The following is a 23,892-nucleotide window of genomic DNA, read 5'->3' on the forward strand; positions in this document are numbered from 1 at the left end:
GCCAACAAGTCAGATCATTTCTGACAGTTTTCCACATGGGCTGATTTTCAACCTAAAAGCACATTTATTTGAAAGAGGAGCATTGGAAAGTTTGAGTCAAAGTTTGCTTTAGTTTTATTCCATGTGGAGTTTCTAATTTGTGTTTCAATGTTTGTGTCAGAGTTGGATCAGTGTTTTAAATCTGGTGTCAGGCCAGGATAGATCCCATCTATTCAGTTCACATTATTCTGACGGGGGCGCAATGTAGTGGTAAGGGGAGGTGGGGCCATATTGGTATTGTCATTGGGCTAGCAATCCAGAGACCAAGGGTAATGCTCTGGGGTTCGCATCCCACCATGGCAAATGGTGGTATTTGAATTGAATTAAAAGTCTAATGACCACCGCAAAACCATTGTCAATTGTTGAATTCATTTATGTCCCTCAAGAAAACATATGCAATCCTCACCTGGTCTGACCTACATAAGAAATAGGAGCAGGAGTAGGCCATCTAGCCCTTCGAGCCTGCCCCGCCATTCAATAAGATCATGGCTGATCTGTCGCTGCTCAGTTCCACATTCCCGCCCTCTCCCCATAACCCTTAATCCCCTCTCTTATCAAAAACCCATCAACCCGCGTCTTAAAAATATTTAGCGAGGTAGCCTCCACCACTTCAACGGGTAGAGAATTCCAGAGATTCACCACCCTTTGAATGAAGAAGTTCTTCCTCAACTCCGTTCTAAACCACCCCCCCTTTATCTTGAGGCTGTGCCCCCTAGTCCTACTGTCCTTTCTGAGCGGGAAGAGTCTCTCCACCTCTATCCTATCCATCCCATTCATCATCTTATATGTCTCAATGAGATCTCCCCTCATTCTTCTAAACTCTAACGAGTACAAACCTAGTTTATTCAGCCTCTCCTCATGACTCAACCCCTTCAACTCCGGCATCATCCTAGTAAACTTCCTCTGCACTCCCACCAAGACTCCAGATCCATAGCAATGTGGTTGATTATTAACTGCCTCCTAAAATAGCCCAGCAAAGCACTCAGTTCAAGGGCAATTAGGGATGGGCTACAAATTCTGGTATTTGCTTGGGACACATACATCCTATTAATGAGTTAAAAAAAAAGCAGTGTAACTAGTCTGTTTATGAGGAATTGCTGTTGAGGATACAGGCAATATAATTGAACACACCATGTAAAGGAATTGCTTGGATTCATTTTAATGATTTTAAAGTTTATTCCAAATTTCTTGCATGTGATACTTTAGATTTTCAGTGTTGCAACTATTCTCATTTCCTTTTGTGTATCAAATTGATATCAACCAATTATAAAAGTTATACAAATTATGTTTTACAGAAAAGGGGATTGTTTATAGGTGTCATTGTGGCAAAAGAAAGATGGCAAGTTATCAGCCCTTCCCTTTAATGATTGGCCCTTAAGTGAACTGGATAATGAGAGAAGTCAACTAATTATACCAATACTTAAGCAGATCTCCAATCATTCCTTGCATAAGCTTGACCACACTCTGTGCACAGAGTTCAAACTCACCGTCCTCTTGTCAGCACAAGTACTGGCCAAAAACCCCAGCAGAAGAGTGAAGAGTGTCGGCAGGATTTCCCGCAGTGTGCGTGGTGTGTTTGACACAACGATCTTCCAGACGTGTAGTGAAGCTTGACGCACCACCAACTGGGTGTCGGAACGGCCCATGTAGAGACCAGCAAGGACACGATTTCGCCTCTCCAGACCAAGTGCACCAATGATAGCCTGAAAGAAAGGATAACCAGATCAGATTCTGTCACCACATTTAACCCTCAAAGCTGAGAACTGGAGCTTCAACACGGAAATGGGTTGCCAGTTTATGTGCCACATAAACCCCCTCAAATATCACTTAATCTAACACCATCAATGTGACTTTCTATTTCTCCTCATGTAGAGAGGAAATTGCGGGTCCCCCAGCAAAGATATTTGACTCATCGACAGTCATAGGTGAGGTGCCTAAAGAATGGAGAGTGGCAAATGTTATGCTTTTGTTTAAGTGCTGCAGGGAAAAGCCTAAGAACTACAAGTGGTGAGCCTAACATCTGTAGTGGGTAAGCTATTAGAAGGTATTCTAAGGGACAGGATCTAGATGCATTTAGAGAAGCAAAGGCTGATTAGGAACAGTCGGCATGGCTTTGTGAGTGGAAGATCATGTCTGACGAATTTGATTGAGTTTTTTGTAGGGGTAACCAAGGAGGTAGATGAGGGCAGTGCAGTCAACATTGTCTACCTGAACTTCAGCAAGGCCTTTGACAAGGTATCGTATGGTAGGTTGTTGCATAAGGTTAAATCTCACGGGATCCAGGGTGAGGTAGCTAAATGGATATAAAATTAACTTCTTGACAGAAGCCAGAGAATGGTTGTAGAGTGTTTTTGTCAAACTGAAAACCTGTGACCAGTGGTGTGCCTCAGGGATCAGTGCTGAGCCAACTGTTATTTGTCATTTGTATTAATGATCTGGATGAGAATATAGGAGACATAGTTGGTAGTTGATAGATGACACGAAGATTGGTGGCATAGTGGACAATGAAGAAAGTTATCTCGGATTGCAATTAAATCTTGATCAATTGGCTGACGAATGGCAGATGGAGTTTAACTTAGATAAATGCGAGATGATGTATTTTGGTAGAGTGAACCAGGACAGCACTTACTCAGTTAATGGTAGAGCATCGGGGAGAGTTACAGAACAGAGAGATCTAGGGGTACAAGTTCATAGCTTTTTGAAAATGGAGTCACAGGTGGACAGAGTGATGAAGAGGGAATTTGGCACGTTTGGTTTCATGGGTCAGAACAGCGAATACAGGAATTGGGATGTCTTGTTGAAGTTGTACAAGACATTGGTAAGGCCACACTTGGAATACTATGTACAGTTCTGGTCACCCTATCATAGAGAGGATATTTTTCCCTGGAGCGTAGAAGGCTGAGGGGTGATCTTTTAGAGGTCTATAAAATAATGAGGGGCACAGATGAGCTAGATAGTCAACATCTTTTCTCAAAAGTAGAGGAATCTAAAACTAGAAGGCATAGGTTTGAGGCGAGAGGGGAGAGACACAAAAGGATCCAGAGGGGCAATTTTTTCCACAGAGGGTGGTGAGCATCTGAAATGAGCTGCCAGAGATAGCGGGAGAGGCGGGTATAGTTTTTGTCTCTTAAAACGCATTTAGACAGTTACACGGGTAAGATTGATATAAAGCGATATAGGCCAAATGCAGAAAATTGGGACTAGCTTCATGGTAAAAAATGGGCAGTATGGACAAGTTGGGTCGAAGTGCCTGTTTCCATTCTGTAACTCCAGATATATGCAACTTCCCCTTAAATACATGCAGGCTGCTTGCCACAAATATCAACACGGTAGCAGGTTCTACATTCTCACCTCGCTTGGGGGGCGGGGGGCAAGAACTTTCTCCTGAAATCTTTATTGGGTTGATTACTGACAATCTTGTAATTAAGGACCCTGATTTTGAATTCCCCACAAGTAGATATATCTTCTGTATGCTGGCCTTGTCAAATCATTTCAAACTGTAATGTGCTCAATTAGGTCATGCCTTCTTCTAAACGATACAGTCCCGAACATTGTGTTCAGCCTTCATAGGGATAGACTTGCTTCTTCATGGCATTGAAGTGATAGGTACACAAACCAAATGACGACATTGGCAAGGCATGAACTAGGCCAATAAAGTCAACCTAGGCAGACACCCAAGGAACAGAACCTCAAGTCAATCCACACCAAACCAACCAACATGATGTCTAGAACACGTAAAATAGATCCAAACAAACAACTTGACATAGCAAGGATAGTTTGGTTGGAAGGCCAGTTAAACAGAGGTTGACACCCGGAGTGATATTAGCCTGTGTCCCTTCACATTATTGGAAAATGGTGGGTCTTTGCCTGTCTGTATGCCCCTTATAGCAGCAGTGCCATTTTTGCACCTTACCTTATTGGACTGGGCAGTGCCAAAGTTATCATCTTCTGAAGCAGTCTCTGTTGTCATCTTGCCAGTCACCCCTGAGACATGGAAAAGCAAGTCTCCCAGCAACTGGACTGAACTGAACCTAAAATCCAAAGCATAAAAGACTAAATCACATCATGTTATCTTGGTTTTGGCTTGATTTCTCTTTCATCAAATAAATAATCCCTCATCTAAATCTGAAGTAAGGCAGGAGTGATGGAGACAGAATGGAAGACTGGGGTCAATTGGGTACATGGGCTTTCCACAGTCTACACACAAATGCTTTGTTTCACCACAATGCCTCAACTCTTATTGAAGAAAGCAGAGATAGATGATCCATTAGAAAACATAAATTGCACAAAACCGAATTAGATGGTGGATGATAATTGTCGAAAGGAGGATTGTAGGACATGTTGAGATAAAAAGTGGAGAAGTATTGGCGGTTTTGAAAATCATTAAGGCGGACAAGTCCCCAGGGCCAGATAGGGACTGCCCTTCCCCCCATCTCCCCCGCAACACCAATCCCCACCCCAGTATACCCCAAACCCCTGGTGCCTCCCTGTTAGTGAGGAGCAGCTGTAAGCACCGCTGGAGGGGGCGTGGTGGTGGAGAAGGAGAGGCCAGCGGGCCCAGAGAACACACTGTCTCAGGCCCGTTTATCATTTTGAAATTCTAATTTCACGATGATCATCAGCTCTGCGCCAATTTCTGGCATGGAACTGACTGCGCCAAAAAAAGTGCTTGGGAGACCGTGACCAGCCTGGTCCTTGTGTTATTAAGTGGGTCTCAAGATGCAGCTGTTCTCCAGGGCCTTCACACGGAGTTGAGAGCAAAAATCAGACAAACGTTTGATCGCCTTCACTTCAGTAACAAAATTTCACCAGCATTTCAATAGTATAGCAAGACTTTTATATTGCTTTGCTGGTAGAGCTTAGAAATTAAAAAAAAGGCAGACACATTACTGTTTATTATAGACCCCCAGATATTCAGCAGGAAATTGAAAAGCAAATACGCGCACAGTTCATGGAGGTGGAAATAATAGGGTAATTTCAAGTTCCACAACATTAATTGAAATAGCCGCAGTATTAAGAATTTGGATGGAGTGGATTTCTTTACACGTGTGCAGAATATTTTAGGTCAATACATCGAGGGTCCAAGAAGGGACAGTGCAGTGTTGGATCTAATTCTGGGGAATGAAGCTGGTCAGGGGGTTGAGGCAGTGGAGGGGGAGCATTTTAGTGACAGCAATCACACCATGGTACAATTTAAGCTCGTTATGGACAAAGCCATAGACAATTTGCAAAAAACAGTCTTGGACTGGGGGAAGTGGATTTTAGTAAAGGCAGGATCTGGCCAAGATAGACTGGGAACACCTACTAACGGGAAAATCGCCAGAAGAACGGGCAGGGATGGGGGGTTGTTCAAAAAGGAAATAGGGTGGGTACAGGCCTAACAAGTTATCCCGAGGGTGATAGGAAGGAGCAACAAGCCCAGAGAACCATGGATGATCAGAGAAATTCAGGATACGATGAGAAAGAAAAAAAAGAGACTTTTAGCAGGTGTAGGGGGAGCAAATCAGCAGAGGCATTAGTGGAATACATAAAGTGTAAGGTGGAGCTTAAGAAATCAATTAGCAGAGCAAAAGGGGGATATGAGAAAGCTCTGGTTGATAAAAGTAGGAAAAATCCCAAGATATTCTATAAGTACATCAACAGGAAAAGGATAACCAGGGAAAGAGTGGACAAAGGGGAAATCTAAAGGTGGAGCCAGAGGACATTGGTAGAGTGTTGAATGAATACTTCACATCTGTCTTCACCCAAGAATATAAGGATGAAGATATGGAATTCAGACAGAGAGACTACAAGGTTCTTGGGCAAATTGACAGAGGGAAGGATAAGGTATTGGAGTGTTGGCAAGCCTGAAAGTGAATAAATCTAGTCCAGATGAATTGTGGCTCAGGGTGCTATGGAAGACAAGGGAGGAGATTTTTGGGGTCTCTGACCCAAAATTTTAATTCCTTTCTAGTCACAGGACCAGAGAACAGAGAACGTGATTCAGCTATTTAAGAAGCATTGTAGAATTAATCCAGGAAACTGCAGACTAGTGAGTCTCATGTCAGTGATACAGAAACTATTGGAGAAACTATTTGGGGCCGCACGATAGCATAGTGGTTAGCACCGCTGCTTCACAGCTGTAGTGACCCGGGTTCAATTCCCGGCTTGGATCACTGTCTGTGTGGAGTTTGCACATTCTCCTCATGTTTGCGTGGGTTTCCTCCGGGTGCTCCGGTTTCCTCCCACAGTCCAAAGATGTGCGGGTTAGGTTGATTGGCCATGCTAAAATTGCCCTTCGTGTCCCGAGATGCATAGTTTAGAAGGATTAGTGGGTTAATATGTAGGGATATGGGCGTAGGGCCTGGATGGGATTGTGGTCAGTGCAGACTCAATGGGCCGAATGGCCTCCTTCTGTACTGTAGGGATTGCATTGTATGATTGTATGAGACCCAAATGGTTGATCTGGAGAAATGTTTGTCCCATTAGATACACTGATCAGCACCCATCAAACAGTGTACTCGTATTGCACCGAGCAGAAGGACTCTGATCAACATGCATTCAGATACAATTGCAGTGAAGAGAAGCTTTTCCCTGGTTCATCAACAGGGAAATTCTGAGCTCATTTTCTCATCTAATAGGGGCCTGGAGTAGGAACCCATGGAAGTAATTTTTAAGGGGCAATCTCAATTATTTTTCTTTTCCCTTGGATGACAAGCCAAATGCTTGTATTAGTAAACTGAATAAATTAAAAGTAGCCAGAAATTTGTCAACATTTCCTTTCAATCTGTGGCCTAAAGGGAGAATGTCGTATGGCAAGTGTAATTCTGTCCACAGACCATCAGTGGGGGGCTGGAATACAGAGGGAAAGAAGCTTCAATTGGTCAGACAGACCTCATCTACATCTGAAGAACTGTGTTCAATCGCAGGCACCACAGTTCGACATTTGATGGGGCCCACCCAGTGACACTGGGGCTTAAAAGGGGTTAAATTATGAGGGCAAGATGCATAAACAGCTTATTCCCCTGACTTTGATTCAGCTGTTTAATAAGGCAGAAACACTAACTGTTTTTCTGGTAGAAGGATCAAGAATAAGAGGACATGATTTTAAAATCAGAGCTACATAGTCAGCAGTGAAATCAGAAGCAGGAGTCTGGAAAACTTTCCTCTGAAAGTCTGTGGATGTTAGGACAAATGGAGCTTTTAAGACAGGGACATATTTGCTTGATTGGGGCATCGAATGATGTGAACCAAAGGTGGGTAAGTGGATTTGAGATACACATCAGCCGCGATTTAACTAAAGAGTGATGCAAAGCCAAGGGGCTGAACAGCCAATTCTGTTCCTGACAAACAGAAGTTATGTCTTTTGAAAGCGGTGCCAATACTAAATGGAGATGAATAGGGGCTTTCACCTTTGTAAGGTTTTCAACGTGAACGTATTCACCTTTAAATCCTGCTGTCTGTCAGGTGCAAGAATTTCTGCCACTCCTCCCTCAAGGTATATCCATTTTCCAAATGTATAATCAAAAATATGCTTTTTTTTTGAAAAAAAAAGAGAGAACACGATCTGATAGCTAATAGCTACAATAAAGAAAGATGGTAGGAGTGGAGGGCCTGAATGACATTATTGTTACTAGAGAGGCAGTGCTCGACAGACTGGAGGGAACTGATTGTGGACAAGTCCCCAGGACTGGATGGAATGCATCCAAGGGTTCTGAAAGAAATGGCGGAGGTGATAGTGGATGCCTTGGTGATTATTTTCCAAACGTCGCTGGATTACGGGGAAGTGCCGGAAGATTGGAAAACGGCTAATGTTACGCCGTTGTTTAAGAAGGGTGGCAGGCAAAAGGCAGGGAATTATAGGCCGGTTAGTTTAACGTCTGTTGTAGGTAAAATGTTAGAATCCGTGATCAAGAAGAAAATAGCGAGGCATCTTGAGGAGAATTGTTTGGTAGAGCAGACGCAGCACGGTTTCGTTAAGGGGAAGTCGTGTCTGACGAATTTATTGGAGTTCTATGAGTATGTGTCTAAGGTGGTGGAGAGGAGAGCCGGTGGATGTGTTGTTTCTTGATTTTCAGAAGGCGTTTGATAAGGTGCCTCACGAGAGGTTATTACAGAAGGTCAGGGGACATGGAGTTGGGGGTAGGGTGTTAGCGTGGCTAGGGGATTGGCTGTCAAATAGGAGGCAGAGAGTGGGGGTCAATGGGTGCTATTCGGATTGGCGGTTGGTGATTAGTGGAGTGCCCCAGGGGTCGGTGCTGGGGCCTCAGCTATTTACCATTTATATAGATGATCTGGAGAAGGGAACCGAGTGTATGGTGTCGAAATTTGCTGATGACACCAAGATTGGTGGAACGGCAAATTGTGCGGAGGGTGTGGAAAGTCTGCAGAAGGATCTAGATAGGCTGGGCGAATGGGCCAGGAACTAGCAAATGGAATTTAATGTTGGCAAATGTGAAGTTGTCCACTTTGGTAGGAATAATGGTAGGAAGGACTATTACTTACGGGGTGAAAAACTGCAGCATGCGACGGTGCAGAGGGACCTCGGGGTCCTTGTGCATGAGTCGCAAAAACCCAGCCTGCAGGTGCAGCAGGTGGTCAGGAAGGCGAATGGGATGCTGGCCTTCATAGCGAGGGGGATTGAATATAAAAGTAGGGAGGTCTTGCTGCAGCTGTATAGGGCACTGGTGAGGCCGCAGCTGGAGTACTGTGTGCAGTTTTGGTCGCCGCACTTGCGCAGGATATTTTGGCCTTGGAGGGAGTGCAGAGGAGGTTTACTAGGCTGATACCGGAGTTGAGGGGGTTGAACTATGAGGAGAGGCTGAATAAACTAGGCTTGTACTCGTTAGAGTTCAGAAGAATGAGGGGAGATCTCATTGAGACATATAAGATGATGGATGGGATAGAGGTGGAGAGGCTCTTCCCACTCAGAAAGGACAGTAGGACTAGAGGGCACAGCCTCAAGATAAAGGGGGGCGGTTTAGGAGGAACTTATTCACTCAAAGGGTGGTGAATCTCTGGAATTCTCTGCCCGTTGAAGTGGTGGAGGCTGCCTCACTAAATATATTTAAGTCGCGGTTGATAGGTTTTTGATAGGCAAGGGGATTAAGGGTTATGGGAGAGGGCGGGAATGTGGAACTGAGACACGACAGATCAGCCATGATCTTATTGAATGGCGGAGCAGGCTCGAGGGGCTAGATGGCCTACTCCTGCTCCTATTTCTTATGTTCTTATAAGATACAAGTGTCGGTGTAACGTCAAATGCAATCTTCTTGGTACCTGATCCTCCAGTTATCGTCAAATAATCCCTGCTCCAGTTCTGGGAGTAGTAGTGCGATGGCAGTCTCTGCGTACATGCTGATAATTCGCTGTCCAGCACGCAGGGCAGTGTCACGAACAAACTCATTCTCATCCGCCAGAGCCTAGACAAACCAATTCTTATTAGATAATAACCAGCTACAAGGCTGTCACTTACTGCCTTGCTGATATATTCATGTCCTGGTCCCTTCCTGACACTTGATCTAAAAATAACCACACTGGGACACAGGGACCTGTTCCTTCTTTTCGGTAATGCTCGAAGCATTCACTCAACAGATTCTCTCTTGTCTACAGTGAGACAAGAAGAAGATAATACATGACATCTTGTGCACACCGTATAGAACTGCTTCCCTGTACAGACTTCCATTTACATTACACAGTACCGTTCCCCATAGACATTTCAAACTATTACATAAGGAGTTGCACTGAAGTGCAGATGCTCTTGGCAAATATAGCAGTGACTTTGCAAAAAGCAAATCCCACAGGCAGGCAGTGATGAGACAAATGCCCACTTAATCTGTTGACTAAGGGAAGGACGCTGAGCAGGAGAATGCTATCAGTCCCTTTCATTTCTTAAATAAACACCTGAACCACAAGAATGGACAGAGAGGCTCTCTTTCATCTTCTTCTGTTGGGAAAAAGACACAGAAGCTTAAGGACATGTACCAACTGACTCAAGAACAGCTTCTTCCCTGCTTCCATCAGATCTTTGAATGGATCTACCTTGCATGTCTACACCCTATGACTGTAACACTACATTATGCACTCTCTCCTTTCCTTCTCTATGAACGGTCTGCTTTGTCTGTATAGCGTACAAGAAGCAATACTTTCTACTGTGACAATAATAAATCAAATTAAATCAGGCAGGGTTAAAATTGAGTTCTTAGCTGTAGACATGTACATGAGTGATTTAATATCACACTGGAGCATCAGCATAGATTATGAATGCTGGTTGTGGAAGGAAGTTGTGGAGGGGGAGCGGGGGTTGCACCCATTACTTTGATTTTGGTGCGATTGTTAGCAGGTAAGCCACATCACCGTTGAGTGATGATATAGGGGCTACTCCTTCCATGTGCAATGCTGACACGTGTGCGTAAGCATGTCTATTGTTCTTGAAGTGCTCCACCTGGAAGTCAGCCAGAGTGAAGCATGGATTCCAGTAGGGCAGGGAGGATTCTGGAGATTGCAATCCGTTCCTCAACATCAGTGTTTGCATTGCTGATGGGGCAGATGAAATCTGAGGGGGCGTGGGGAGAGGGAAGCATTGTTGCCCCACTAGTAGCATTATTAATTTATTTACTTTTCCCCCAAAACTGTCTTTCTCTTCAGCATTGGTTAATCCCAGCTGTAGCCTTCTTTTGTTAGGAGCGCAGCTTACAATGTGAAGATTAATGATCTTTGGAAGCTAATTATCAAAGAAGGCAGAGACAAACAACTGAAGTTAGGTTAACATCTGTGGTAGGTAAAATGTTAGAATCCGTCATTAAGGAGGAAATTGCGAGGCATCTTGAAGGGAATTGCTTGATAGGGCGGACGCAACACGGTTTCATTAAAGGGAAGTCGTGTCTGACAAATTTACTGGAGTTCTATGAGGATGTGTCTAGGGCAGTGGATAGAGGAGAGCCGGTGGATGTGGTCTTTCTGGATTTTCAGAAGGCGTTTGACAAGGTACCTCACAAGAGGTTATTGCAGAAGGTCAGGGGACATGGAGTTGGGGGTAGGGTGTTAGCGTGGATAGAGGATTGGTTGTCAAATAGGAGGCAGAGAGTGGGGGTCAATGGGTGCTATTCAGATTGGCGGTTGGTGACTAGTGGGGTGCCCCAGGGGTCGGTGCTGGGGCCTCAGCTATTTACCATTTATATAGATGATCTGGAGGAGGGAACCGAGTGTAGGGTGTCGAAATTTGCTGATGACACCAAGATTGGGGGAAAGGCAAATTGTGCGGAGGGTGTGGAGAGTCTGCAGAAGGATCTAGATAGGCTGGGCGAATGGGCCAGGAAATGGCAAATGGAATTTAATGTTGGCAAGTGTGAGGTGGTCCACTTTGGTAGGAAGAATGGTAGGAAGGACTATTACTTATGTGGCGAAAAACTGCAGCAGGCGACGGTGCAGAGGGACCTCGGGGTCCTTGTGCATGAGTCGCAAAAACCCAGCTTGCAGGTGCAGCAGGTGGTCAGGAAGGCGAATGGGATGCTGGCCTTCATAGCGAGGGGGATTGAATATAAAAGTAGGGAGGTCTTGCTGCAGCTGTATAGGGCATTGGTGAGGCCGCAGCTGGAGTACTGTGTGCAGTTTTGGGCGCCGCACCTGCGCAAGGATATTTTGGCCCTGGAGGGAGTGCAGAGGAGGTTTACTAGGCTGATACCGGAGTTGAGGGGATTGAGCTATGAGGAGAGGCTGAATAAACTAGGCTTGTACTCGTTAGAGTTTAGAAGAATGAGGGGAGATCTCATTGAGACGTATAAGATGATGAATGGGATGGATAGGATAGAGGTGGAGAGACTCTTCCCGCTCAAAAAAGACAGTAGGACTAGGGGGCACAGCCTCAAGATAAAGGGGAGGCGGTTTAGAACGGAGTTGAGGAGGAACTTCTTCACTCAAAGGGTGGTGAATCTCTGGAATTCTCTGCCCGTTGAAGTGGTGGAGGCTGCCTCGCTAAATATTTTTAAGAAGCGGGTTGATGGGTTCTTGATAAGAGAGGGGATTAAGGGTTATGGGGAGAGGGCGGGAAAGTGGAACTGAGCCACAACAGATCAGCCATGATCTTATTGAATGGCGGGGCAGGCTCGAAGGGCTAGATGGCCTACTCCTGCTCCTATTTCTTATGTTCTTATGTTAAGTGTCAATTTTAACACACAATATTGGAGTATTGGGGTTTCTGTGGTTAGACAGAGAAAGGACATCTTATGCACTGCTCTGCCTCTTTTCTTTTGGCCCACATCCCCTGTCATTTGGTGGGTTGGGGGTTAGGTTAGATGTTAAAATTTTAAAAACCTGAACCGTGTAAAGCAAGTTAAATATTTTACTCATCCCCAACCCACCAGTTTTTCCATGTTAAAATTCATCCCATGCGAGTCACCTGACAAAGGAGCAGCAAGCTCTCCGAAAGCTAGTGGCTTTTGCTACCAAATAAACCTGTTGGACTTTAACCTGGTGTTGTGAGACTTCTTACTGTGTCTACCCCAGTCCAACACCGGCATCTCCACATCATTACTACCATCAACATGGAGGAAACCCATGCAGACGTGGGGAGAATATGCAAACTCTACAAAGATAGTCACCCAGGGCTCGAATTAACCCTAGGTCCCTGGAGCTGTGAGGCAGCAGTGCTAGCCACTGTGCCACCATATCACCCCAAATATTTGGCATATGCACTAAGTTTTAAACGCTGCCTATGGCAATGGCAAATGGTTTTGACCATTTTCCAGATATAGATGATTGTTTGGAATAATTGTGGATGGTGCAACTGTTTTGCCAACTTCAAACTGGTCCTTTACCTTCAGAATACAAGGTATGATGGCTCCCACATATGCTGTAAACTTGTTTCCAAAGGTCACAGGCAGGTAGATGAACATCATCATGTAACCATCGCGGACATGCGGGGCAATCTCCACCTTGCTGGCAGTGGCCACAATGTCTGGCATGAGTTTTTCCAGCTTTTCAACTCCGAGTCCAGCCATTACTTCAGCCAAACCTGAAATACAAGGAAAAAGTATTAAAAACTAGATTGCTTTGACTTCATAGAACAATGGAGGTTTTGCGCAGTGTTACCATTGGGGTTGGAATTGCATCTATAGGTCCAATGAGCAGTCATGACAGAGTCACAGAATTCCTACAATGCAGAAAGAGGCCATTTGGCCCATCGAGTCTGCACCGATCACAATCCAACCCAGGCTCTATTCCCATAACCCCTCATATTTACCCTGCTAATCCCCCGACACTAGGATCAATTGAGCATGGCCAATCAACTTAACCCACACATCTTTGGACTGTAGGAGGAAACTGGAGCACCCAGAGGAAACCCATGCAGACATGGGGAGAATGTGCAAACTCCACACAGACAGTTATCTGAGGTTGGAATTGAACCCGGAACACTGGCGCTGTGAGGCGGCAGTGCTAAGCACTGTGCTGGTCTGGAAAATGGGATGAAAATTCACCAACTGTGTTGATGGCAAGTTGAATATTAAATGTCCAATCTTCCTTAATTAATGCCTCAGCTGAACTTTTACATGACACATCAAAAAGAAACACTGTTCCTTGGTAACCATGTTGGGATGGCTCTAGTTCGGATATTGCACCATCTATCTTTCTCTCACTGAAATTTATAACATTCTTAAAGGACTTGACAAGGTAGATGGTGAGAGGCTGTTTCCCTAGCTGTAGAGTTTCCAACCACAGGACAGAGTCACAGGGTAAAGGGTTGGCCATTTAGAAATGCCTTCATTCAGTGGGTTGTGTATCTTTGATATATTCCACCCAAAGCTGTGGCTGCTTAGCCCACGAACATTTGAGGTTGAGACTGATGGATTTTTGGACTCTTGGGGAATCAAGGGAAATGGGCTTTGGACAGCAAAATGGAACTGAGGTCAAAGATCAAGCATGACCTCAGTGAATGTTGGAACAGCCTTACGAGGCTGAGCATCCCATACTTCGTCTTACTTTCTTATCAAAGCTCTTGTACGATCAGAGTTCCCAGTGTGGGAAGCTGCATGGATGACAATGGTCTGACAGCGACTGGGAATTGTGCAAGATCCCAGACAACTTGCAATCTTCTCCATGAATTGTTTAGTGAGTCAGTAACTGTTTAGCATTGTGCATGAAAATATAACAGATTGAATGGACAAGATGAATAAGCACATAACCTGTGTTCTTCTAGAGAAATTATAAAATGATGCAGGCCTTGATAGAAGTTTCAACTAATTACTTGTAACATTTGGCCTCATTTTATGTCAAAAATAAATCAATGGAGATAAACTGTTAGCATAGACTTCAATTACTTGACAGAACAAATGATACTGAATCAGTGATAAACTCCAGATTGAAAGGCAAATCGTAAAAACTGATAAACTTTCCAAATAAAATACAGTGGCATTTAGTGGCATAACGCAATTCTGTTCAGTTCCTAACTGGAGTCACTTTTCGTGATGGGAACTCAACAGAAATCTACATCATAACCTACATAAAGAGGCAGCAGTGGGGTTGGACAGAGAAAGAATAGTGAAAATCTGAAGGAAACAGCAGTTGTTGGAAGTCAACTTCAGGGACATATTGCACTGGGCTCTTGGCCACAGGCATCAGACCAGGCAAAACAAACTATTCTATTCTGTAAAAGAAACTGCTCAAATATTCCACTGAAAAATAGGGGTTTTTAAAAAACAAAGTTCTCACAATGCTGAACAGAATATTAAGTGCGCTCAACAAAACAGCAGCATCAACTGTTCTCTTGTCTAGTGACAACAAACTTGTTGTTATTCTGCACATTTGGGTTAGATGACTGATGGATTTTAGTGTGTGTAGTCTGTAATCAGCTATCATAGGAACACTTCCTCTTTCTGAAGTCACGTCTCCTCACCTTGTGCAGCTCCAGATCGATCGACGGAGCTCTGCTCTGAAGCCAGCATCTCCATAAGCCAAGGTAGCAGGTCATCAAAGCAGGACTCGCCCATTCCCTTCACCATCGCTCCCAGAGCCTTTGCTGACACTGTACGAACCTGGCATGTGACACAACTGCATGAACATGACTGCACACAAAAGCAAAACTTTCAAGCTTGTGTCTGACCCAACAAGCAGAGTGTTCAGGCATTGTAGATAACATGCAAGTTTAGTAACAGCAACCTAATACAGTATAGCCAGTTTAACATCAGCAGCATGATCCAGGAGAATCTGGGTTCAATATAGTACAAGCCATCAGCCACTAACCAAAACTGATTAAATTCCTAAACATTGACACTTCTGTTTGTCAAGTACTTCCAGTATAGAGATAACAATTGGTTCAATAAGCAGTTTAAAATTGGTTGCAAGTATGTTGAACATAGCAAAAATCATGTTAACAGGAGGCAGTAAAGATTCTTACCTCTGGAACAGGATCTAGCAGAGATAGCTTCAATCCAGGCATCACACTGGGCAGGTATGGTGCAAGATCCTGGAAACACACCAATGGAAAGTAGTCAACAATTCTGCTTTGGACACAACACTCATTTTATTTATCCATTAACTTGCACTTAACACCGACAAGCCAAAGTTCACGATAACCACATGTCTTGCTTTGCTTTTGGACTTACAGATGAAGACCCAATTTGTACCTCCAAGTGAAAGACTCATCAGCCACTGGATTACATATCGACTGGTGCAATAATTAAATGGGATTAAACCCTTTTCAGTAATACAAGAAGGGATAAAGTATGACATGTTCATCATCTGCAATGTCACAAACATTACCTTCTGGTCTGTAAGGGAATACATGTTCCCAATGATTTGAGCAGCCATCTTACGGGTGTCCGTGGATCGATCTTGGAACGCACGCTGTACAATTGGCATGATCAGGGCCAAAGATGGAGCATCAATGAAGTGGACAAACTTGGTATCAAGGAGAGTCTGAAGGCACAGCTGGGTCCTTCTGGATGGGTCCGTCAGGGCATCCAACAAGACGGGTGTGATTGCTGAACAAATAAGTCAAGACATTGTCTCAATTCTTTGCATTAATGTTCAATAGAATGAGAAAGCTCTAAATACATTCCATTATCACAAGCACAGGACATGCCAGACACAAATACTTGTATTTCGCAGCGGGAGTCACTCAAGTTTCAGACATGCCTGGAAACCCATAGTAAATGTTGGAAATACTCAACAGGTCTGGGAGATTTCCAGGACAGACAAAGTTAACATTTCAGGTTTGTGACCTATCACAAGACCCAATGAAAGGTCACATTTGTGAAACATCAACTCTGTTTCTTTTTCCACAGATGCTGTTAGATCTATTGAGTATTTCCAGAATTTCTGTTTTTACTTCGGACTTTCAGCATCCACAGTATTTTGCTTTTGCACTATGTTTAATAATCTCCACAAGCGAGTTTCTATCTAACCTCAGGCTGTCTGTGCAACACTCCCAGTTCTTTGGGAAACACCCATTTACCCAGCTCCATAATATTTGAGTGCAGGATGACAGAGCTGACACTTGGGAGGCAGATTGGCCTACCCACTCGTTGGAGCAATGGCTTGCAGTGTTATCTGATTCTGAGGGGATCAATCTTGGATTCCCATTCACGGGTCAACGCATTAGGACCAATTAGACCCAGGCTGACATCCAGTAAAGTACTAATAGAGAGCTGCACTGTCAGATGTTATTGTTGGATAAGACATTAAACTAAAGTCTGGCAACTAGCTAGATAAAAAGAAAAATCCTAAGACACCATTCAGAGAGAATCAGGAAGTTGTATGCCCCCAAATTACTATAGTCAAAAAAAACCAGAAATAGATGGTGCAGCTATTTATTCATTTATTATGAAATTAAATTGGGCAGGTGGAGGGGTATCAGTGGAAGAACATTATGGTGATGACTCTCATAATTCAGGTAGACTTCACATTGTTATGGAAAAGGACAAAAGATAGACCAGAAGCACAAATCCTGGCTTGGAGATGGTCAATTCTACTGGGCGGAGATATGATTTAACAGAAGTGGACTAGAAACAACTATCTGAAGGCAAATCAGTGTCAGAGCAGAAAGGGGCATTCAAGGAAACTTGCGGGTCAGGGCACAATATTCATCTGGATATCAAGGAGCTCAATACTGCAGTAGCCCAGAGGTAAGTAGAAAATGCAGGGATGAACTTAAAAAAGGAAACTAGGAAAGCAGAAAGAGGAATGAAAAATATTGTCATGGAAAACCCAAAGATGTCTTCTAAAAATATAAAGAGTAATAGGATAACAAAGGAATGAGTAGGTCCCATTAGTGATCAACTGGTATGTAGTGTGTGGATACTTGGACACGGCTTTCAATGGTGGACTGATTAAATACAGGACAGGATCAAATTGCCTTTTTGTAAAGGTATTAATGGAGGACAAGCAAAGCAGGAAAGGTCATGTCAGACTAACTTGAGTTAATATTTTCTGAAGTGGTTACAAGGTCAATGAAGCTGGCATGATCAATGTAGTCGTTACTGATTTTTTGAAGGCTTTTGACAAGGTCCCACACTGGTTAGAGAATCCCCACAGAAGCATCAGGTAAGTGGCAAGCCAAATCCAAAATTGGATTTGTGGCAAGAAGCAATGGATCATGGTTGATAGGCACTTTTGTGGCAGGCTGTTTCAAGTGGGGTTTGCAGAGTTCAGTGCGAGGTCCCTTGCTCTCTTTGTTATATTTCAATGGTTTAGACTTAAATTTAGGGGACATGATTATGAAGTTTACAACTGTCACAAAAAACTGGCTGTGTTTGATAGTGAGGAAGAAAGCTGTAGACTACAATGAACCGGCCAGGTGAGCAGAAAAGTGGCAAATAAAATTCAATCTGGAGCATTGAGAGGGAAGGCAAACAACTCATTTAAAAAAAACATCCTTTCACAGGATGTGTGCACCAGGCCAACATTTCCTGCCCATCCCCAATTGTCCTTGGAAAGGTGGTTGTGAGCCACCTGCTAGAATCGCTGCAGTATGTGCGATGCAGTAACACCCAGAAAGCTATTAGGAAGGAAGTTCCAGGATTTTGGCCCAATATCAAAATCAGAATTGTTTCAGCATAGAAGGCCAATCGGCCTATCGTGCCTGTACTGGCCGTCTGAACTACGCATGACTAATGCCTTCTCCCCACAATCATATACACTGTTCCCTTTCAGGTAAGAATAATTGATTATATATAGCAAGAAGCTGGGGCCCAACAATGATCTCTGTGGCAGCCCACTTTAGTTACAGTTTATCAAGGAGAAAATGACCCATTAGTGCTAATTCACTGTTTCCTGTTAGTCAGCCCATCCTTTATCCATGCTGATATATAACCCCAATGCCAAGAACACCTTGTCAAATGTCTTCTACAGATCCAAATTTAACTACACCAACTGGTCCCCCCCCCTCATAACCCTACTCACTGCAAGGCCATAAGAGACAGAAGCAGAATTAGGTCATTTGGTCCATTGAGTCTGCTTCACCATTCAATCATGGCTGATATGATTCTCATTCCCACTAGACAACTTTGGTGAACCTGAATAAATTTGTCAAGTAGGAATTTCCTTTCATAGAATTATATTGACACCACTTGATTTTATTATGATTTTCTAAATTTCCTGACATACTACCTTCATGATAGATCCAGCATGGATTATTGGGATGCTTTAGTCTCTCTGCCATGAAGATAGATTCAAAATATTTGTTCAAAATCATTGCCGTTTGCCATTAGTAATTCCCAGGTCTCATCTATAATGAAACCAATTTGAGTGACTCTCTTCCTTGTTAAAGATTATTTATTAGTCACAAGTAAGGCTTAGTACTGCGTCCAGTTCTGGTCGCATTACTACCGGAAAGAAGTGGAGACCCTGGAGAGAGTGCAGAGGAGGTTTACCAGGATGCTGCCTGTTATGGAAGGACTGGGTTATGAGGAAAGATTGGGCAAATTGGGGCTGTTTTCCTTAGAAAGACAGAGAATGAGGGGAGATCTAATAGAGGTGTATAAGATTATGAAGGGTATAGATAAACAGTGGTAAGCTTTTTCCTAGATTGGAAACAAATATTACGAGGGGCCACGGGCTTAGGGTGGGGTATAATTCGGATGTTAGAGGGAGGTTTTTCACACAGAGGGTTATGGGGGTATGGAATGCACTGCCAAGTAAGGTGGCGGAGGCAGGCACGCTGAAGTTGTTTAAGGGATACTTAGATAGGCATCTGAGCGGGATGGGGATGCAGGGATATAGGAGACTGTTTTAAATAAGGATCAAGAGCCTTGGGACATTCCTGGGAATCAACTGATTCCCATGGACCTTCCAACATATTTTCTGGCTCATCTGTTTTACTTTCGAGCTTCTGCGGATTCCCTTGAATGTTTGTATAAGGATGTGCATGTTATTGATGTTTTTCTCTTTTAATCCACAGGTGATTCGGTCCACCTTGTTGTCCAACAAGGGGCATACACGCAGTGGGTCATGCGAGGGCTGCTCTTGGATGTTTCGAGGGTAGCCTAGTGCTTCACGTCGTTAGTGTACGCTTACACTGGACCAGTTGATAGGCAACACAACAGTTCAGTGACTATCACTGTTTGCTGTGCAGATACATGGATTTGGGCCGGTGTCTGTGGGAGTTTGCGCATTCTCCCCGTGCTTGCGTGGGTTTTCTCCGGGTGCTCCAGTTTCCTCCCACACCCCAAAGATGTGCTCTTAGGCTGACTGGTGTAACAAATTGTCCCTAAATTAGTCTCCCCTCAATCTGGTTTCCAATGTGGAGTGCCATAAGCGTAGACAAGGGTCATCGGTGGAAGAGGGGATTCACAATGTTGAAACGGCAGCACGGGCTCGTTGGGTCAAAGGGCCTGTTTCCCGTGCTGTGCTGTTCTTTGTTCACTGCAATGAAGTTACTGTGAAATTTCTCTAGTCGCCACGGTCTGGCCGATCAACACACCTAACCAGTTTTACATATTTGCAGAAAGGCCCTAACACTCTTTTATATTTCTTGCTGGTTTACTTTCAATCTATTTCTCCTTCTTATTTAGTCACACTTTGCTGGTCACTGAAACAACAATGATATTCCAAGTCAGGATGGTGTGCGGTTTGGAGGGGAACTTGCAGGTGGTGGTGTTCCCATGCGTCTTTCGAGATGATGGGGTGGCAGATTTGAAATGTGCTGTCAAAGCAGCCTGGTTGAGTTGCTGCAGTGCATCTTATGGATGGAACATGCTGCTACCACTGTATATCAGTGGTGGAGGGAATGAATGATTGTGGATGGGGTGCCAATCAAACGGGCTGCTGTATCCTGGATAGTCTCGATCTTAAGTATGGTTGGAGCTGCACTGCAAGTGGGATATATTCCATTACACTCCTGACTTGTGCCTTGTCCATAGTAGACAGGCTTTGGGGTGTCAGGTGGCGTGGATGGTCAGGAGGTTAGAGAGATGTCCAGAGGAATAGAGGGTTAGGGTACATGCCCACAGGCCCTGAAGATAGCAGGACAGGCAGATGAATTGGTCAAAAAGGCATGTGGAATACTATCCTTTATTAGAAGAAGCACAGAATGCGAGAACAGGAAGGTTATGATAGAACTGTACAAAATACTAGTTAGTCTACAGCTGCAGCGGCATGTAGCAGTGTTAGCTTTGCTGCCTCAGTGCCAGGGACCTGGGTTCAATTCCAGTCTGCGGTTACTGTCCGTGTGGAATTATCACATTCTCCCCATGTCTGTGTGGGTTTCCTCTGGGTGCTCTGGTTTTCTCGCACAGACTAAAGATGTATGGGTTATGTTGATTGGTCATGCTAAATTAACCCTTGGTGTCGGGGAATTAACCAAGTAAATACGTGGGGTTACGAGAATGGGGCCTGGGTGAGATTGTTGTCGGTGCAGGTTGATGGACCAAAGGGCCTCCTTCTGCACCGTAGGGTTCTGTGATTCTAGAATATTATGTACAATAGTAACCACTGCGTTACTGCAAGCATGTGATTGCACAGAGGAAACTGACACGGATGCGGCCAGGATTAGAGAATTTTAGCTACGAGGAAAAATTGGCTAGTCTGGAGTTGGTTTCTTTGGGGCACAGGAGGCTGAGGGAAGATTTTAGTTTGAGTGGATTAGAGGGGGCTAAACCACTTAGAGAAGTCAGTAATGAAGGGCCCTAAATTTCAAATAACTGACAGAAGAATTAGAGAGGAGTTAAGAATATTTTTTACCCAGAGAATGGCAGGGATCTGCAACTCTGTCTGAAAGGGTTATAGATGCAGAAACTCACACCATCTTTAAAAAGGATTTGGCTTTATACTCGCCGTAACCTACAAGACTACAGTCCAGCTGGAAAGTGGAAGATGGTGTGATAACTCTATCAGCAGCTAGAAAAGATGGGCAGAATGGTCTTCACCTGTGCCATACATTTCTATGACGCTCAGTGTTCACTTCAGTCCTACATTTTCGATAGAAGGATGACCATTGCCAACAGTGACTGGAAAAAAATAATTGCACAAAATGCAATACCAAATTAACCCCCATAAGGGGTGTAAAAGTGGGGGAAACATGACTTGTCCAAGTTAACACTTATAATGTTAATTCATAATGCCTCAGACCATTCCAGTTACAATGCAATGTTGCACTTTTTAAACAAATGTGGAGCAAGAGAACATTTCCAGCAGAAAATTAGATGTATAATTTGAGAAACATACGATTGAAGGCTTGTAAATGATGGTTGGCACAGGTCTACATGCAGCAGTTTGTGCAGCAAACTCACCCAAGATCTCAGGGTTCCTGATGACTGAGCCAATCTGCCGCAAGGCCTGTTGCCCTGCCTTCTGCACCTTCACGTGAGAGTCAGTCAGTACTTCAGTCAGCTTGGGTACGATGCTTGGTAGACAGGAGGACAGCTGCTTGGGAGCACAGTATGCCATGGCACCGAGCAATTCAACAGAACCTAAAGGCACAGAAACAGACACTCAGTGCAACGTTGCACATTGAGAACAGACTGGTCTAACTATCAAGGATATACAGACTCATAGCAGAACAAGAAGACTGTTCATCCCATCTTTAGTACTGTTTTGCAGTTAGTGTGGAAAAGGCTGTTTTGCAGTTAGCATGAGAAACCAAATGTAAAGAACAGCATCTTAGGCCCTGATTACTGAGATGGGATTTGGCAGAGGCCTAAGTTAGAAACTCAGTGTGCTCCACAAATCAGCTTATTTTAACTCCCACCAGTTGATCTCCCACCTGTTCCAAGCCACAATGTGGAAGGAAGCTGTAAAGAATTGCACAAAGTGGGAAAACCTAAGAATTCCTTATGAAGCCAAAAGTAATGCTCCTGATCCTTCTGGTTCCTTGGACTTGTAAAAAGAAAACTTACTCATCAGGGCCTCTCCCAGCTCTGATTCTCTTCCTCACTGCTGGTAGGGCAGCAAGATACCAAGTTAAAGATGCAGGTGGGTCCAACTTATGTCACTGGACCCAACGTGCACCAATAAAGAAAAAGGCCCCCTCAGCTTTGGGTGGGGTGCCTTGCTGTTTGCTAAGTCAGGCAGAGCTGGTAACAGCTTCCAATGATGCCAAGGGAGATCATTTTCATGATGATTTTAACATCAGCCCAGTTTCTGGCAGGCCAGTGAGATCAGAATGGCCCCACTGTGTTTTGCTTGCTAAATACCTGCTTTGGTTCTCCAAGACTCCTCCTCCAGAGCCACAAGTAGCGATGGCAGCACCAGCTTCACACCATGTGCACTCAGATTACGCATCACCGCCTTGGCAGTGTCATCAGATGCCTGTGGAGAAAAGGAGTTTCAGACATGCATATTAGTCAAACTAGAGAGCTGCAGAGTGAAGCAAACAGAGCAACTGAGTTATAACATTTTCCCATCGGGAAAACTACTGAGGCTCTTTCATAGAATCCCTTCAGTACAGGAGGCCATTTGGCCCGTCGAGTGTGTACCAGCCACAATCCCACCTAGGCCCTATTACTATAACCCTCATTTACCCTGCTAATTCCCCTGTCATTTAGGTCATTCAGCACGGCCAACCAAATCAGCACATCTTTGGACTGTGGGAGGAAATCGGAGCACCCGGAGGAAACCGATGCAGACATGGGGAGAATGTCCAAACTCTGCACAGACAGTGACCTGAGGCCGGAATTGAACCCTGGTTCCTGGCGCTGCAAGGCAGCAGTGCTAACCATTGTAGCCATTTCATCTGTAACTTTTACATAGATAATAAAAGTGCCTCAACTGAGGTTTTCATTTTGGATACCTAATGACATAGGTTATGCATTAAAAAAAGTGACAAGATACAGAAAGTCACTTTTACATTGCTTGATACAAATATAAAATACACTGACCTCTCGCACGTACTGGTTTCCATCACCAAAACACAACAGCAAGTGAGGGAGTACATGTACTACATATGGTTCGAAGAGTTTTCCCAGCATATTGCACAACATCTCAAAGGCAAACAGAGCACCTACCAAGGAATCAATAGGACAATAAATGCTTCTGCTGACACTGAGTACGCATGTGTAAAAGAGGGACAATAGCAGTCAATGGATTGGGTGAATCTTACTTCAGCTAAATGGCTTGCACCTGTCTGCATTTAGAGTTACCTAGAAATTTGTCCCGGGTGTCAGGTAAGTTTTCCCATGGACTTAAAACCTACTTTAAATATAGTTAGCAACCACGGATGTACTTGGTCTAATTTGGGTTAACAGCCCTGAAGCTTTTAGAGAGGTATCAGGGAAGTTTGCTGAGTTTTTGTTTAGCATATCTCCACTCACACTGTTTTTTCCTTTGAGGAATATCATGGAAGTGGTGGAAGGATTTCCAAGCTGATTTTCAACCTGTTGAACCATGTTTTCGCATGCTTGTGGCCGACAAACCCTGGTGTTGGACTTGAATCCAGAGCTTCTG

The 23,892-nt window shown here is 44.1% G+C and overlaps 1 protein-coding gene across 1 annotated transcript in view; it reads right to left on the reverse strand.

The window, feature by feature from the left end:
- Positions 1-23,892, reverse strand: part of gcn1 (GCN1 activator of EIF2AK4) — a 144,502-nt gene that overhangs the window by 35,215 nt on the left and 85,395 nt on the right. The window contains exons 35-44 of the mRNA XM_080208522.1: positions 23,328-23,449; positions 22,644-22,758; positions 21,741-21,920; positions 15,775-15,995; positions 15,410-15,478; positions 14,909-15,047; positions 12,834-13,030; positions 9,298-9,440; positions 3,953-4,070; positions 1,527-1,742 (exon numbers count right to left, since the gene is read on the reverse strand). Of these exons, the coding sequence (XP_080064648.1) occupies positions 1,527-1,742; positions 3,953-4,070; positions 9,298-9,440; positions 12,834-13,030; positions 14,909-15,047; positions 15,410-15,478; positions 15,775-15,995; positions 21,741-21,920; positions 22,644-22,758; positions 23,328-23,449 (1,520 nt within the window). The remainder of the gene's footprint in view (positions 1-1,526; positions 1,743-3,952; positions 4,071-9,297; positions 9,441-12,833; positions 13,031-14,908; positions 15,048-15,409; positions 15,479-15,774; positions 15,996-21,740; positions 21,921-22,643; positions 22,759-23,327; positions 23,450-23,892) is intronic.

The sequence above is a fragment of the Carcharhinus amblyrhynchos genome, chromosome 20 (assembly GCF_965287045.1).
Source record: "Carcharhinus amblyrhynchos chromosome 20, sCarAmb.v2.hapA, whole genome shotgun sequence".
Lineage (NCBI taxonomy): Eukaryota > Metazoa > Chordata > Chondrichthyes > Carcharhiniformes > Carcharhinidae > Carcharhinus > Carcharhinus amblyrhynchos.